This window comes from Tympanuchus pallidicinctus, unplaced genomic scaffold, assembly GCF_026119805.1.
Source record: "Tympanuchus pallidicinctus isolate F22 unplaced genomic scaffold, pur_lepc_1.0 scaffold5, whole genome shotgun sequence".
In the NCBI taxonomy this organism is placed as follows: Eukaryota; Metazoa; Chordata; class Aves; order Galliformes; family Phasianidae; genus Tympanuchus; species Tympanuchus pallidicinctus.
In genome coordinates this window covers 12,158,373-12,176,905 of record NW_026294769.1, presented here as the reverse complement: position 1 = coordinate 12,176,905, position 18,533 = coordinate 12,158,373, and the positions used below count along the sequence as shown (strand labels likewise).

Below are 18,533 nucleotides of genomic sequence, written 5' to 3'. Positions count from 1 at the left end.
CCAAAATGAGTACACAATGTAGTCTGCACTTGTTGGCTTACCCTAATCCAAGTTTATTGCAACATCTTGATCCCTATCTTCAAAGCACTAATTAAATACAATTCAAAACAAACTATGTTCATGCAACAGTGCAGTTTCAGATTCTGAGTGAAAGATTGAGGCAAGCTTTCCTCTGGTCTGGTAAGATTTGGCTCAGGCCCTCCAAAGGCTGGAAACATGAAAGTTAATTTCTTATGAAGTCAGGATTTTGTTTCTCCCTCACACAACCATGTTCATGACAATAATTCAATGACTAAACACACATCAGATTAAATGTAAGAAGAAGCAGCTCCTAGACAGACATGGATGTTTACTGTTTCACTGAACTCAAACCAGTTGTATCTCTTCACTTACCTCAATGTCTTCAGTGCAGAACAGCGCACAAAGGAGACCATGCTTACTTTCCAGGAAGGAAAGTGGCTTGAGTACCCAAAACAATAATACCTAATGGCTTTTCTGCCTGGAGTAGGCTCAAAAACACAACAAAAACACAGGCTTACTGGAGAAACATCACAAACTGCACTGCTTATAAACTAGTTGTATATGAAGCCTCGCTTCTAAGAGGCTGCAAATGAATTAATCAACCATAAAGGCAGCAGATTGAGAAGATGACAGCACAGTTCATATACTGACTGATTAATTTTATGTGCATTTTCTCCTGCATGCTTAATTTTTCTAGCAGGCCAGTTTTTGTAGATCACATTTGTACAAAATAAGAATGAAGCTCAAGAAAATTATACAGCACTACTTTCTGCTAAAAAAATCTTATTGGCATATTATTATACATATTCCATTTCACCTTCCAGGCAATGTTAACTCAGAACAGGTCATGCATGCGCAATGATTTAAAAATATATGTAATCAAAAATTCAAGAAATGCAAATACAACACATTTTCAAGAAACTCATCAGGAGATTGAACCATCCAATCTCGCTTTGTGGTGAGTCAATTTAACATATTTTGGTTTTCGATGCTGATCAAGCTAGTATACTCAGTCTCATTCAGATTTCTTAATTCTCTTTGAATTCTAACTTTCTCCATGTTTATAAATCACTTTACAGTATAGATCTGTAGATCCAATTTAATGTACATCTGTATAGGATTTGGTGACAAACTTTCTGAGGAAAAGACTTAGTTCAAGATCTATTATATTCTCCACTATTCTTACAGCTTGAGTTGAGTGCACGTGTAAAAGGCTTGTGAAACACTCTGATTTCATCAAGTACTTAACCTATTTGCTTCTACACACCTTAGATTACTCAGTTGCAAAATCAGATTTAGTGTTCTATGCAACTAAGAATGTCATTCCTCACAAAATTATCAAGAAATGACAGACCCATTACATAAATGTTTCAACATGCCACTGTAACTTCACTGGAAAAAGGTCTGCTGAACTTTCTTTTGAAAACAGAAATTTTATTCTGAAATCAACAAATTCACTATAGCTACGTCCTGTTTGAACACTGTATTTTTTTTTTTTTTTTCCTTTCTTCTGCTTTGAAATCATTCTTCTTCTGCTTTTGGATTGGATTATATGTAAAATATTCATAACATCAGTACGTCAATACAAAGGAAAGCAAAGGACTGAGACAAGGCACAGAAATAACTTGCTAGTTAAAATTCATATTTAACCTTCCAATATAGAACCCAGACAGAAGCAAAAAAAAAAAAAAAAAAAAAAAAAAAAAATTAGAACAAGATGTGAGATAGGAATCTTTAATCAACCTTGTTGTGTCAGCCTAGGCCTAGCATTCCTCCCAGACTTCTGAAGTTACCCAGCACCACTTTGAAAATGGATTACTTTCCACAGAAAACAATGCCAGAAAGGAGCTTTAGCTCCCTTGAGGGAAAATTAGAACAGCCTGGATCATCAAATGAGAAAAAAAATAATCATTATCAGTAGCAGTCAAAAATGTGAGGGAATATAAAAGGTGAAACCAGACTCAAGTTTTGGAATGCTTATTGTCTTAAACATTTGAAGATTAATGTGAAGTGGCAAAAGCTTTCAGGTTTGAGTTGCAAAGGAACTTCTGCTTCCTCTAGTGGATGATATAAAAGGTTGGGTTTTCTCCAAGATGTTTTGTTCAGATACGTACATTTTGTAAACGCTCACTAACTAGTACTGGACCTGGAAAGGCAATGATACAGCACTGTATGCTTTCTATTAACAGTTTGGAGTGAATACCAATGCATATGAAAGATAATACATATTACCTCATATATGCTAACAGATGAAAAACACACTACAAGGATTTAATACAGCTTAGCACTTACACATTTTTAACCTGGTGTTCGTTGTTTTGGGTAAATTTTGGGTAAATTTTCCAACAGCCCTGCCTACCACCATCAAGCAACTACTGTAAAACTGCAATGGAGCTATTAGCACGTAATGGTGACAATCTAGACAAGCTTTCAGTTAATTGTTTATATTCATTCTTTCCCACTAATTTAAAGATTCAGTCCTCTTTCTTTCCCTATCCCTGAACAGAAGTAGCACTGGGTGCCAAAATTATGGCTGTCCCAGTGCTGAGCATGACAAGCCCTAAGGCCCCTTGCTGAACACGTCCTTGTGGTGGAAAAGCACATGCAAACATCTTGTACTCTAACTGAGCACAGGAGACAGAGCCAGTAGCCTTACACAAATTCAGAAGAGCAAATAACAGCAAAGGGTAAAAACCACTACAGAATTTGACAGAAGAAATCTCCAATGAAAAGATTCAATCATCTCCACTGCTGAGTTTATTAAACTTCATCAGAGTTTTTGAGAGGGCAAGAAGCAATGTGTCCAGGTGCAGCTGTGGCAGCTGAATGACTGCATGCCTTCTGTTTCCTCTCAAAGGGATTTGTTCTGATACTTAATTGGCACTTTTACTATTCCATTTTGTTCGGCAGTGTTAAAAAATGTTTCCCCTCCTTTTCTGCAGAGAAGGAACCAAGAGAGTAGGACTGCAAATTAGGCTGAGGTGGTTGCAAATTCCAAGGATTTGCTGTTTGCAGAAAGCCAAAAACATCTTAAAGAGCATAAAGCAGCTATCACACCATACTGTGATAGTAAGCCTGTCATACCTTCGATTAGCTTCTGGCACACAGAGAAGGACTTAGATCTTTTCCAAGACAGTCAAACAATAATGAAAAATCAACTCTGATGCTACCTGAAACCAAACTATTCAAAGCACATTGCCTGCATTCCTTAGCTGCAGGCACTGAGCCTGGATATGGAGATAATCATTTGGGCTGACCGTGGGGGAGGGAGAAAGGAGTTTAAGGGCTAAGGAGTTAAAGTACTCTGGTCAAGAAAAGTCAGCCAGAAATTATTCTGCAGGTAGAAATACAGTTATTTCTCCTCCACTAGGTTCATTAGAGAATTAAAATAATTGCGGATACTATGGCCATTCTTTTCTTTTCTTTGCTTGTTTCTTTCATCTGTCCCATTGAAAATGAGGATCTGTAGCAAGAAATCCATTTCTCTCTCTTCTGGCACTGCTTTTCCAACTGTGGCTAACATTCCCTGCTTCAAGAGGGCAAACTGCCCAGCGTAACATCTAGCCAACAGTGGAACACTTTATGTGGGGAAAATTTTCTCATCTTCTCTCAAATGTGAACTGGTCATTAATCATGTTCATTAAGACTGATGCTTGATAACCACAATTATTATCTTAGTTTTACATATCTACCTGTTCTAGCAGTCAACTCAAGATAAATCAATTCTCTTAATGCTTTAGTATCTATTCTTAGGCTTGCTCATCTTCCGAAGCAGGGAAATTTGCATATTATAGAAAAAATTGTAGTGGTTAAAAAGAGCCCTTGGGACACAGAGTCTTTCTTTTTTTTTTTTTCTTTCTGTTATGAAAGATATTTCTAAGAGAGAAAGGGAAAAAGCAGCAGTGCCTCCACGTCGCTATAGAATCGAAATAGCAACTTTTTGTGACTCAGACATTTGAGGAAAAATTCATGGAAATTTCTTAATAATTCTAATGATGGATTCATGTCCACCAATTACGACATCTTTCAAGTTGTCAAGAATAGCTAAAGTATCCTGTTCCAGTTATTGTGTCATTCAAGACTGCCCCAAGCAGGTCTAAATGGCAGGAGTAGTTCCTGTGGGATTTCACAAACTTCAAGCAAAGATGGAGAGCCAACAGATTGCAGATTTGTGGCTTTACCTACACTGTAACTATTCAAGATGGAGTGTAAGCAGAATTTATGTTCCCTTTCCTTTTCAACTTCCAAAATCGATAGCCTTAAAAGTGGATTGCACACTATTTTATTCCACTTAAGTGGCACAGACTCTGGTATAGAGTTTCAGTTGTTGCCTCCTTATATGCAAGGACCAATAAAAAAATCCTTTGTGGACAGGTACCAGATTTTGTCTTCTAAGGCTCTTTAAGCACAAGAAGGAAGCCGCTCTGAATTTGCCTTCCCCAGTGCTCAGCAAAGTAGAGCAGTGTGGAACAGTTCAACTGCAGAAAAGGATTTGCCTTCATAGAATGGAAAGGGAAGTAAGAGAACACCCAAAAAGAGATTCAACGAATATCTCGTTAACTGCAACAGCAAAAATATGGTCAATTCCAATGGCAGCATAAAGACAGCAACAAAGTTATTGCTTGTTCAGCCCAGAGCAGAGTTGCTGAGGAGAGGCCTCATGGCAGCTGCAGCTCCTTGCAGGAAGCAGAGGGGCAGCGCTGAGCTCTTCTCTCTTCTACAGTGACAGGGCCTGAGGGAATGGCATGGAGCTGCGTCAGAGGGCTAGGGAAAGGGTCTGCAGCAAAACTGACTCCCCAGGGCAGCGGTCAAGACCCCAAGCTGCCAGAGTTCAAGGAGCATTTTGACAGTGTTCCCAGACATAGGGCTTGATGTTTGGGTGGTCCTGAGTGGAGCCAGGAGCTGGACTCTATGATTCTTGTGACTGCCTTCCAACCTGGGATATTCTTTGATCCCACTGCTTTTGCTTTCATAACCAACAGCATAAAAGAGTAGGAAAAGGATGGAATAGAAATAACAGCCCAGCATGCCCTGGTTTCTAGGCAGTGAGTTATAGAATCATTTAGAACCCAGCATAAAATCTGTTAAAACACTTATGCATATATATAATACGAATTAAATGCATTTAAAAATATCCAAAAACATATAAAACAAGAATTTTGGTGTCTTACCTTTGACCCAATAAGTGTGTACAGCCATTGGATGGTTTCATTATGGTTTATCACTCCATTCATGCCATCAACATAGAGCATAATCTGGCCCAAGGCTATTGCAAAGAAATGAAAAAAAAAAATAAAAAATCAGACATATATATACACACCCATTACAACCCTAAGCATTGCTGACAATTTAATGTAAGCACTGTTTTCCAGAGACTTGGAGAGCTCAACAAAAGATACAGTGGGTAGGATTCTTCTAAATGAGACCCTGGGCAACCGCAGTAACTTTACTGACTTCATCTCAATGATATAAGTGTGAATTTTGTGCAGTGTTAAGTATGGATACCTGTTTCTTTCTATAAATGTTATATATTATTGCCTCAAATTCTGCAAATAGTATCCTGTGTATATGCTGCTTGCTGTTGCAATGGACCCATTACATATAATGGGCGACATCTCGTGAGCCAAAACTTTTAGCACTTGTTTCAGCAGCATGCAATGCTCGGGATCAGTACACTTGCATTACGTTGATTATTTCAGTTAATTTCAGTAATCTGAAATTAAAGCAGCGCAATTAACAAAAGACAGTGAATATTCACCTTCGCATTTCTGCATTTTAGTGAGGAAATGCAACAAAGCATGGCCAACAATGAACCATCTTTATCCTTTTATTTTGAAATATTAACTATATTACAAAACATGCTAGCAAAATATTTCATGACAATAATTCCATAGTTTCTAATCCTGATAATATAAGGCTTTCTAGAGACAACAGTCACTAAATCTTTTTAGACTGATAAGAATAGTTTTTCATAAAGATTATGAAAAGTGGATTAGCAAAATTTATTTACCATCTTCAAAAGTTTCCACTTTTAGATTTTCTGCTTTATCGAAGGAGATCAAAGCACAGTGGGATGGAAAAAAAATCACTGATGTAACACCTTTCAGTACAGCATCTTGGCATAACAACTCAATTATATAAGGCACAACCTGACAAGCCCCTTCTACACCGCTTTATGGGGGAAAAATAAAGTAAAAAACACAGCAAGGAAAATTACAACATTCTGAGAATTTGTTGACTTTTACATAGGTTGTGAACTATGCAGTGCTGGGGGGAGGTTTTCAACAATAGTGGAAGTTGTCAAAGAAATTCCTGTTAGGTGAGTGATTTAATACCCCTATAGTTGAGCAGCTAACTTTCACTTTAAAGTTGTCTCCTCCTTTCTTCTCTGCTCTAGTTGGTCTACTTTCTTTTTAAAAAAAAAAAAAAAAAAAAGCAGATACTAATATTAGGTACTTACATTTCTTATCTCATTTGTTATACCAAACTAGAAGCAAAGCTTGACCTTATACAGTTATGAAGACAGAGAAAAAGGAGAGCAAGAAAATGGTGTAAAGGAGATAATCTTAGGCAGCTGCCATGCCTTGGGATGTGCTGTCTCTCTCTGCAGCTATACAGGAAGTAATCATTCACCAAGCTTTTAAGACATGTCTTGGGTGAATAAAATTAAGCGGGAGGGACACAAGCCCAAGTGTTAAGGTAAAATAAAAGATGTAAGGCAGTCAGAAAAGAGATAAGAATTATACCGACAGAATAAATGCCTTCTTTGTAGCATTTCCTTGCAGGCCTAAGAAAGAGAACACTTCTATCCCCATCGGTAATCAGAGAAAGTTCCTAATACTTGTTTTCACTTCCTTTCAGTACCAGAAAGATTTGGCCCTTAATCAGGATGAGATCCAGCCATGATAAGGTCTCCAAGCCACTTTTTTTTTTCCCCCCTCTGATATAAATTCTTTTTTAGAGGGTAAAGGGATTTAATTTGAATTTGAAACAAATGTGATACAAATTTTACGCTTGGCACATCTTTCCAAATTAATAGAGAAATCAAAGGCAGCAAGAAATTGGCTTTTAAAGGCAAAGCATGTACACAGTACAAAATTACTTCTCATACTTAGACTGGATGCTTAAGTGAGATATGGGATACATCATTCTTCAGCTCTTAGATGTAACTTTTCATAGCAATAGGTTAAAGTGAATCAGTAGATCTTAGAAAGAAGCCATAAAAATGTCTCAGGGATCCTGACAGTTGTAACCTATTACTAATGTTGCCCCTCCTCTCCCAATTTTTCCCCCACCATTTTTTTTTTTTTTTTAATTACTTTTAGTCATAGATGCCATTCCAAGTACATGATAGTATCTGTATCTTTCCAGCAACAGAATGGGTCTTCTGACTACAGGTAAAAAGTTAGTAACACATGATAAAAACCACCACTGCTGCCACTTGAACTAGTTACCAAATAAGCTACAGAGGAGAATGAAAGAATGCCACAAAATGGCTAGAGATAGAATATACATTTGCTACAGAGTCATGTTGTACACATACAAGGTATGGCCCCAGTAGTTATCTGCCACACATCAAGTAGTCAGCTGCTGACAGACCTTGGAGCAGAGATTCAAATTGTTAGGGGTCAGAAAACTGAAAGCAGACAGGATAGGCAGGGCTGAGGGGAAACTGTCTTTCATTAGAAGGAAGAGTAAGTTAAGAAATATCTGGGTAGTTTATACAAAACTCATGCCTGATAAATTCTTAGAGAAGGAAAAGAATGCCATGAAAAGAGCTTCATATTATGTTAAGTGTCTGTGCTGACAAGCAGAATTAGCACTTGGAAACTGTGCAGTACCAAGGTAGAAGGAAGAGAAACAAAAACACTGGTGTGTATGCCCAGCTGATGGGCTGAAGGCTTTCCTGAGGCTTGGGGCTGACTGAGCAGGGCACACCAGCTTTGTAGTACATGGACACAGAGGGCAGACTGGCCACCATTTGACATTCCCTGTAGACCTTATTGTGCAACTACTTTCCTACATTTCAGCCTATGGCTGTAGATAAGATCACTACAATACCTGGGGCTATAGTACATGCTTCATGTACATGTCTGCTTGCACAGATATGGCAACACACACATCCTCATCCAGAAAAAGCAAGCTAATTTGCAAAGGAAACTGAGGTTATTCAGAAGGACAAGCTAGTCTGCTATCATCTGAGTTTGCATTCATACTTGCCTTCAATTGAACTTCTTTTCACTGAAAATCAAGGAGGTTATTTAATCCATTTAATCCTACCTCTCAGCTAGCTGGAATTCTCTTTGGAAGTCTATCAACAACATGCTTGCATGAGAAAAGTTTGCTATTGTGCAATAGAGGGCTGGGAGAGGGAAGTTTAAATATGGAGCAGACTTAATTTGGAATTTCTTTGTTCCCACTACCCTTGTCAAACCCTTAATCTAATGTGAAAGTAGTTTGTGACTTTACCCACAGCTATTTTCAAGTAGCTATGGAAAATTGCTGCATTTCTCAGTAAAGGCTTAGCTAGAAAAGGACAGATCAGCTTGAAACTTCATAGAGTTCTGTGAAATAAAAGGTTTAAGAAGGCCTCTCAAAACTTGCCAGTACTGGCACTAATACTCTCCTGGGTTCCTGTATAAAGCTAACAGGACCATTGGGGAAAAACTGTAGCCGAAAATGTTATCACAATCAGTATCACTAAGAAAATTTTTCTCATCCAGAATGTCAAGCTGTTTCCTGAAGTATGCTTTTCTAATCTTCTCTATCTGTTTCATATTTTACCACCAGCATTGAATAAGCAGAAGCACTATTTGCTTTCAGTTTTTGAGGAGTCAAAATGCCATTCATCATGTCACGAGTTATGTAGTGGTGCATCTTTTGTTTAAACTAGAATAAGCAAACATGTACAGTGAAGTGGGCCAATGCCAAATCCTGCCTCTGCTGGTTTTATTTCCCAGGGAAGATTCCTGGCCAAAATTCAGCAGGCACCTCATCAGCAGCACTTGCAGTGTATACTGTGAGCTATCTAACAGTAATCATCAGCACTTGCACACTATACCTTGTATTCAAGGATAGACTGCCACAGTTCACTAAAGTCCACTAATGGTGATGAGAAATCATTATTAATTGCAACCTTGGTATCATGCAGCTAATTGAAAATTAACACAGTACAGATCCAAGTTTATAAGAGCTGACATCAGGTAAAACAGATGGCCCGGCCTTTCCAGCGTTTCTGAAATCCAACTTACAAAGAAGCACTATACCAAAATTTGTGACTCCACAACCCTGGAACCACTTTAAGCTTCAAAAATTGTTCTTTTGCTTTGTTACTATTGGTATGCTTAGTTTCAGCTCCTGTGCAAAATCTGTTGTTTATATACCTATTCCCATTATTTTTTTAAACTCTTATTAAAGATATCACAGTGTTATCCAGGAAGTTAAGAACACTTCTATTTTTGGCTACAAGTACAAGAACATTTTGTTTCGTATCAAAGTTTCTTTAAATCCCTTCTTGTCTAATCCTTTCTTTTAGCCCCTGCTCATTTGTTCTTTCCATTATCACAGACATCATACTGAAACATGCAAAGAAATTAGCTCACAGGACTCCCACATTAACCCATACTAGACTAAGAACTGAACTGTCTCACAAAATACACACATCAGAAACAAAGCTGTAAGCAGATACTGCAAAGATAATTCCATATATAGATGAGGAGTATTGCTACCGTAAATGAGGATTTTTATGTTAGCTGACACTTCTTGAAGCCAAGCTTTTAGTCTTAGGATGATAGAATAGTCAGGGTTGGAAGGACCTTTAAAGACCATTTAGTTCCACCCCCCTTGGCAAGGGCAAGGACACCTCCCACTACATGAGGTTGTCCAAAGCCCCATCCAACCTGGCCCTAAGTTTTCCTAAGGAAAAGCCATCCACAGCTCTAGCAGACTGTGCCAGGGCCTCATCACCCTCTAAGTAAAAAAATGTTCTCCTAACACCTCATCTAAATTTTCCCTCTTTTAGTTTAATTTAACTGTTTCCCCTTATCCTATCAGTACACTCCCTGATAAAGAGTCTCCCTCCTACAGTGTAAAGTCTCTCTGGAGCTTTCTCTTCCCCACGCCAAGTAAACCCAGCTCCCTCAGCCTTTGCTTTTTGGTAGGAGAGATGCTCCAGCGCTTTAATCATCCTTATGGCTTTCTCTGGACCCACTGCAACAGGTCCATGTCCTTCTCATGCTGGGGGCCCCAGGCCTGCACCCAGTATTTCAGATGGGGTCTCAAGAGAATAAAGCAGAGGGAGATAATCACATCCCTCACCCTGCTGGCCTTGCTTCTTCTGGTGCAGACCAGGATATGATCAACTTTTACCAATATGCAAGCACGCACTACCAGCTTACATTCAGGTTTTTGCCCACCAGCACTCTCATGCCGTTATACACACAACTGCTTTCAATCCACTCATTGCCCAGCATGTATTAATTTAAATCTAGAGGGATGGCACACATGTGCTTTAGCAATTATTATTTCAGTGAGGCTCTTAAAGCTCCATGCTTAACTATAAGCTCCTAAGTGGCACGGGCAGGCAATAGTTTCCATCACCCACAAAAACCACAGGAAATACTGAGGGAGAGATTTATAACTTGATGCACCTGGCACAACAGAAAGACCTTCCCTATTCATTCTTGTTACTCCATTCTACCTAATTGCTCATCCTAATAATAACTTTAATTTTGGTGAGTCACTCAGGACACTTAGGATCATTTGTGCTCCAAGAACTCTCAGAAATAATCCATGGAGAAGATGGATAAACACTTTTGTTCCCAAGAAATTAATTGATGATGCAGCTCTGGCAATAAAGCAGACATAGGAAGCACACCTTGACCAGCTGTGACTGCAGTGTGTGGAGAGCAGAGGATCCCCCACCTGCTCTGTCTGTAACTCTCCCTGTGGCCCCTGAACTACAAGGGCTCTGGTTGTCATTTCCACAGAGCACACACACACAAATCTCCCTTCCCTGAAGCTTACTACCATTGGCTCTTAGTGTCCCTAGCACTTCACAAGAGAGAAGCATGGGTCTTCCAGGACACAGACAACGCACTGACGCTCCGTGACCTTAGAAAGCCCTCACAGTTTTTCTTCTGTATGCTTCTCTTGCCACCCCTCTATTCCAGTGTTCTTTTCAGAAACAGCACCTAGTAAGATCAAAGAACATAAGTAAGCTTTAATCAGCTCAACTATTTAAGAAAAAGCTGGTCCTTTACTTGATGTGCAACACCTGTGGCAACACACCAGCCAGACTGATGCCAAGTGACCACACCAGAACTGCACCTGCTCCAGTGTTTCCTTTGTGATATTTCTTGCAATTCATTTGATATGAATGCAAGGAAAGGATACACTCTGAGTCAAATCTATTAGAGGTTAACCAGCTGAATGACTTTTTATTTGAACTGAAATCTGACTTAGGCACGTGAGTTATTAACTGGCTGATCATAATTGCCTTAATTCTTATTTTATATTGCAAGCAACATATCTCCAACATGTTTTACGAGATTAGTAACACTTAACAACACACATTTAGGTACATGTCACAATTAAAAATAAATATGCAAAAAAAAAATTATTAAAATAGAAATTCTACTCCAGCTTTAGAGCAATATTTTACAAGCTGACTACAAGCACAGAAGTATGAAATACTCAAATAAGCTTTCTAACAAAATCTCAAAGATATAAAATCCTCAGCTCTGGGAACTCATGTGATTTCAAACACTGGCTGAGGTTTACATGCGTGGCAAACTAGAATGGTCACATTTTTCATTGGTCTGATGCAGACACCAAGAACTTGGAACAGTTATTTTTAACAGATTGAAAAATGTTGACTTGTATTTACAAGACTTTCAGAAAAAAACTTGAGACAAATCTGACAGAACTTTATAAATGAATACAGACTCCTGCTGATAAACCCTACAGAAATACTTTAAAATTGACTTTTTTATATCCTTGATTTCTCTGCAGCTCATATTTCTTTTCTGCATCCAGCCTTCAGAGCATGAGTGTGAATAGTGCATACAATGAGGCACTGGGTAAGTATAGAAAAAGGAGAAAAAAGAGGTTGTCTAAATGATCATTAAAAGAAGATCAGTCTTCCATGGTGCTTCATGATGGAAAACTCCAGTGGAAAAAGAGAATGTGTGGTAACCCTGAATTATGTTAACACACTGTAATACAAGCATATATATGTTCGAATTCAGGCAGATACTTCTCACCTGAATTGATGTAAGCTGAAACACTAGTGCTCTTCCTATATACGTATGAAGTTACATATTTTTCTTAAGAATTCAGATTTCTAGAATTTTTAAAATATCTTCTGATGAGACTTCCACATATGCTGACAGAGCTTCATTTCTTAAGGAGCAGAAAACGATTGCTGAGACTCTCTGAGAGATTTTCTTGTGAGGAGAGATATTCTGCAAATGCTGTGGGCAAATGCAGGACACAATTTGTGTAAATACTACAGCATCAAATCCAAATGGCTTATGTACCCATGTCTGAGCTAAGCCTTCTTGCTGCAGAAGGACAAAAATTAAGCTCTGTATAGGTGTTTCTCCTCGTTTCTAGTGAAACAGTTCACATATCTGTACAGTTCTGAGAAGGCTCATTTTTAAACTTTTGCAATGGAATTATCATGCTTGCACATCTGAGTGCTTTATACAGCTGTAAAAGTGAATCAGAGCTTTACAGACTGGGATGACACCTCTGGACATTGTCCAGGCCCTGCTCAAATCAGGGGCAGCTGGAACAGGTTGTTCAGGACTGGGTTGAATGCTGAAAACTGCGCAGTCTCTCTGAACAGATCGTGCCAGTGTTCAGCCACCTTCATAGTATTTTTTTTTCCACTTATTTCTATTTTAGTCTTTTTTTTTAATTAAACTTAATGTCCTGCATTTCAGCCAGTGCCAAATGCCCCTTCCACTTTCAATGTGCACCACTGAAGTATGGTACTATCTTCTTTACTCCCTTGCACCATGTTTTTTCCCTCCCTCACATAATATTTAATTAAACTTTACTTAAATTGAAATTTAATCCATAGCAAAGAAATGATAACTAAATTGAGTAAGACTCCAGAATAGTTACCTTTAGATTAGAGCTAAACCAGGGAAAACAAACTACACTTCCAATTAATGTATGTAATAGGTAAACAAGCAACAACTTTTATTAGTAGACAAGATGCAAAGAAAATTACCTTAGCCAATCTATTTGGCAGCTGATTGAGCAATTCAGTCTGGCAATGTGTTAGACATGATTGATTTCAAGTCCTTTCCCTCCCCATTAATCATCATGAAGGTACACGTTTTGTGCAAACAATGTTAATCCTGACTTTGAAGGTACAAAGAGAGAAGCATAAACCAACCTTTGCAGAATGAGGGGAAAAAAACAATAAACAACCAACCCCTTTCTGCATCTCCCATCTTGAACTGCTCAGAAACCTGTTTACCCTGCACAAAGAAAGGTTTTGCAGGTGTTAGCTGTCTTTTATCAATCATTATCAGTTACACCCAGCACATGGGGCTGGAATTCCAGCTTCTCCTCTAAATGCCAAGAAGTTGAGCATCAGGAATGAACTGTGCATTTGTACAGGGAAACACACCAAACTGAAATGCAAAGCTGAAAGAAAATGCAATCAAGGATTGGTCTGAGCAGCAATGGCTTATTTTGACTGCACCTGGAGCACAGAAAACTGAGAATGTATGAAGCTTGTTTTATTTTTTTCCCTGATTATTTGCAAGTAGAACCCTTACTGACTACAGCCAGGTACTTTTGCAATGATTATCAAATAAGACTGATTTAAGTTTCCTGCACCATGTGCAAATTAAAAAATGAGTTACACAGCTAGACTGTATAGCAAGAGGAGTAGAACAGGAACAGACATAAGACAAACTGTACGGTAACAACGTTCACATACCAAACATTTTTAGTCATTAACAGCACTTCTAGTCAGGACAACAATAAACCTTCCAGCATAAAACTGGATAATTCTGAAGCGAATAAACCAATGCATTCTCCTTGACTGTATTTTTTTTCCCTTTTATCTCTTGAAGTTTCCCTCCCTACATACACATATTTACCAACATTTGCATTTTTTCCTAAACAAAAAGGAAGATTCTTGGGAAGCAGAAACAGGAGCCACACAAGAATGCTTAGCATAATAAGAACAACAAAAGAAGGATGGTCCTTGTAAAGCAGTTGATCAGTGATGCTCTGTTGTATTGTTATTACTGCCATCAGTGCCGGTACTTTTTTTTTTCTTTTTTTTTTTTTTATTTTTAATTTATTTATCTTTTTAAAGTTCAGCTGATTCTGCAATGTGCTACTCTGAGCAGGTAAACAAACGGCTATTTAGCAACCTGAAATAGGAGTATTGTGTATGGTAAGGAATCTAAATGGACATAAACTAGAACTTTGGAAAAGTCATCATTACATCAGTGAGCACATAAAGCTATTTCTGCTAATCAAAAACAAGAAGTCAGTCTTCAAAACACAACTTTCATGATATTTTGTCGATAAGTAGATATGCTAAAAGCAGTATGCGTTATACTCTTGAAGAACAGAGGAACAAGAAATGAAAGACAAGCAGAGTACCACTGGAAGCAGTAATCTCCTACTACTGATATTTCCCATCATTTGTCACAGAGGATTTTGTAGGAAACAGTTAATAAGAATTCTGTCAAAATTATACAGCTCTCCAATTTTCAGTAAAACTCAAGAATTCTAACTGATAGTGTGAAGTTTTCATGGAAGAGTTGCACTGGAAACAAAAAAGAGAAATTTCTCCATACATTCTATATGGAGCTGTTTTAATTTTCACATATCTTTTTTTATGAGACAACGTACATCAAATGCTGGTCTCTCCCAAAATAAAGGACTGTGAAAGAAGTTCCACAGTAGGAGAGATGTTACACTACAAAAGCCCTTAGTTACCACCTTTAACATTGCTTAACAGAAGGTTTTAAACTAGTCAGAAAGTTCCAATTTATGAATGATCTTCTTTCTTCGTCTCAACAGACAGAAATGCAACAAGTGAACAAACAACACAGAAGTATTATGATAAATTTTGGGGACATCCAAGAAGTGCTTGAAATGTTAGTGGCAAAAAAGCATAAAGAAACTTTCAAAATTGTTGTTTACAACATGAACTTAATATTTCTTCAATACTTCTGCCATCTTGAAATCAACTTATTTAAATGTCACTGCAGCATGGATAGAAAGTCATATTTTTCCTGTATCACTTGAATTCAAACCATCCAAAATCACCAGTGATTAGTCAAAAGCTTTCTCTGCTGCTTAGACAACATTGAATTGAGAGTACAAATCAGGATTTGTAAGAATTTAATCGATTTTAAGTTCAGCAACTAAATTAAAATAGTACATTAGCAAATCTAAAGCATATCTAAAGCATTAGCATATCTAAAGCAAAAATTGGAAGGAAGACTTTCTTACAGTGTCCCAATGTCTTTAGCACAATGCCCTGAGTACAAAAAAAAAACCTCAAATGAAGCAGCCTGTAAGTAAAAAATGACTACATCATGACCTCTGCATCTTTGCATATAGAGAGATGCATTCCAACATAAAATAACTTTAGGAAAAAGTACATCTGTAACTTTTTATCCACTGTGCTACCTTAAAAAACAATAGTGAGCATATTCTACTAATTTTCTGCATTGGAATTATACCATGATTCAAAACTGAATTCCTGATACACGTACACTTTTCAGATATTTATTGTTCTTCTGCTTGTCTCTAATGTTTCTTACAGACTCCATGTAGCAGTAATGGGCATGTCATTAAAGAATTCACTTTCATCTCTTGAATTTTATGCTTGTTAGGGCAAATTAATGAAAGACTCTATTCTCAAAGTACTGGCTAAACAAAGCCAAAGTCAGCACTAGAAAGCAAAGTGATACAACACTTCATTAAATGTGCTTTTTATTTTCTGTTTCAAGTATGTCTGCTGCTATGTGAAACTTAGGGTTATGTGGTTCTACTTTTAAATCTCACAGTAAAGAATGTGCTAGAGAGTCACAAGTTCATATCTTGCATTTTCCATGCACTTTCCATGAGAAAGAGGTGTCAGGATGAGACACCGTTACAAATTCTTTTAAAATCCAGAGCTCACATTTATCCAAAATATTGACTGAAAATGCTGTTTGGTGGTAACCTATCTCAGATAATGAGCAAAGACTCTTTCCAAACAAACTGTAATTGTCTTTTAGCCCTACTATTCTTTTTTCCTTCTTCCTTCAGCACAGTGAAAGTGAGAACTCCTTTGAATACTGAATTCCACCTTCCTACAACAATTCTTCAAGAGAAATGTAGCCAAATCTTCAGTGTCCTGCTCAGGCTTCTTTTGTTTTCTCTATCTGAATTGAGATGGCTTAATATCCGAGCAGACACATAGTAATTAAACCTTTTGTCCCTTCTCAGAATTCTCAGGCAAAAGAAAAAAAAAAATTATAACAGTGTATTAAATCCTAAATTACAGTCAAAGGCAAATTACGGAATCTGTGCCCTTCATTTTATTTTGTTACAGTACTAAAATATATAAAATATATTCAGAACAGAAGGAAAATGTTAGCGGGCCTAAGTGTCATTTGATCTAAAAACATGAGGTCTGACATCAATGGCTGCTTTTCACACCGGGTGGCACAGGAGAGTGAATCATGCATCGACTAACCATGAAAATAGAGGGGGTGGATCTATCAGTGTGACAGTCTACATTTCTTATTTACTCATATCTAGCTAAATGAGAAATCCAATTTAATTCCAAAACATTTTTGAGTGATTTTATATCATTTCATTGATGGTATGATCCAGTGACTACATTCTGTTGCCAATCCTCTGTACGAATGCAAGAATGTTTTTGTGATGGTATGATTGGTCAGTGCTTCATTAGCTGGATCCTGCAGGATTGGGATCTCTGGGTAACACTAACACTGAAGATGACAGTGCAGAGGCAACTTGGATACAAAGCGGCTTAACAGCTCCTCGTGTTAGAGTGCAGAAGTCTGCTTGGTGAGAAATAAACTCAAACTCCACATGGAAAGAGCTAAATTACTTCCAGACTCAAACCAGCCCTTTAAGTATCACGGACACTTCCACATAAGGCTCTTTCAGTAAGTAATGTGGACTGAACCCAAACCATCTGTGCACAACCAGTATAGAAGACTATTGCAATGATGCCATAACTAGACCGCAATCAAGACAAATCTTACATGGGCAATTAACTGTTTCTGGGTACTTAGAACTAAGTTAGAAGAACATTAGACATGCAAAAAATGAAGCAAATTTTAAAATAACAGAATTAGGATTCCTGTAGAAAACTTAATTCAGCCTACTCTGTGTACAAGATTAACAATGTCAAAATCAATTTAAAGAAACATTATTTCAGAGCTTTTCAGTACTACCCTATTGAAAGTTAGAACTGGAAAATACTCTGTAAAAAGTACTTTCTCAATAAGAGATTTTTTAGAGTAGGCAATTTTTTAGAGCAGGCATCTGAAGACAGCATTTCATTTCATGCAGAGATTTTTGATGTTCATCAACCTACTGAGCTCTTCAGCAGTCTGAATACATTTTCTGCACGGCACACCTATGGGTAAAAAATCTGTCATTCTATTCTGCAAAGAAGTCAGAGTTTCTACTAGCTCTGGATTTCACACTTGAGATTATATCATTTTTGAGAATACATATTATCGTAATAGAACTTCAAATATCCATAAAACAGCTGCAGATGAAGTTAGGGCCAGCTCTCACAACACACTCTCAATGAGTTCCTCATGAAATGATGAACCGGGAACATAATGATACTACTTTAAAAGTTTACTGAAGTTACTCTTCTAGCATTCACTGCAAAGAAATACCAAGTCAAGAGATTCAGATTCCTTTTTTATTTTTCCTTTTTTTTTCACCCCCTTACATTTTCAGGATTCATTTGCCTTATAATTCCACAGCAAAACAAAGGCCAGAGTCACAAGAACAGTTTCTCCACTGCACGGTCCCTCTACTTTGTCCAATCATGTTGAACTTATGTACTAAACTAAGTACAGGGCTATGGAAAAAATAGCATGTGGATAAAATTAAAGATTGCATCACAATTACTTCAAGCGCTAATGGAATGAAACTGCTATACAGGTTGCTCCAAAAGTAATGCCTCCTATTTCCATGGAAACAACAACAAAGACTACAATAATGCTGTTTGACAGAGCAAATTCTCAGCTACAAAGCAATGTTTTTCTGCAGATTGACCACCATTAGTACGCATTTTCACCAGTGATGAACAAGAGCCTGCACGCTGCACTCCTTAAAACCTGCACTAGACATGTGACCCACTGTCTCTGTCATTGCTGCAGAAACACCCACTGCCTTACTTGTATCCACTGTTTAGTCTCCATAAACGTTCAGCAAGCAGTGATTAATGGCAGTGGGTGCTATTTTTTCTGCATGGAAGACTTCAGTGA

General features: G+C 37.7%; 1 protein-coding gene across 11 annotated transcripts in view; it reads right to left on the bottom strand.

Moving 5' to 3' along the window:
- The window catches only part of FHOD3 (formin homology 2 domain containing 3), a 360,936-nt gene that overhangs the window by 139,719 nt on the left and 202,684 nt on the right, over positions 1 to 18,533 (bottom strand). For all 11 annotated transcript variants that reach the window (XM_052704373.1, XM_052704371.1, XM_052704366.1 and 8 more), the window contains exon 6: positions 5,193 to 5,287. In XM_052704373.1, the coding sequence (XP_052560333.1) occupies positions 5,193 to 5,287 (95 nt within the window). The remainder of the gene's footprint in view (positions 1 to 5,192; positions 5,288 to 18,533) is intronic.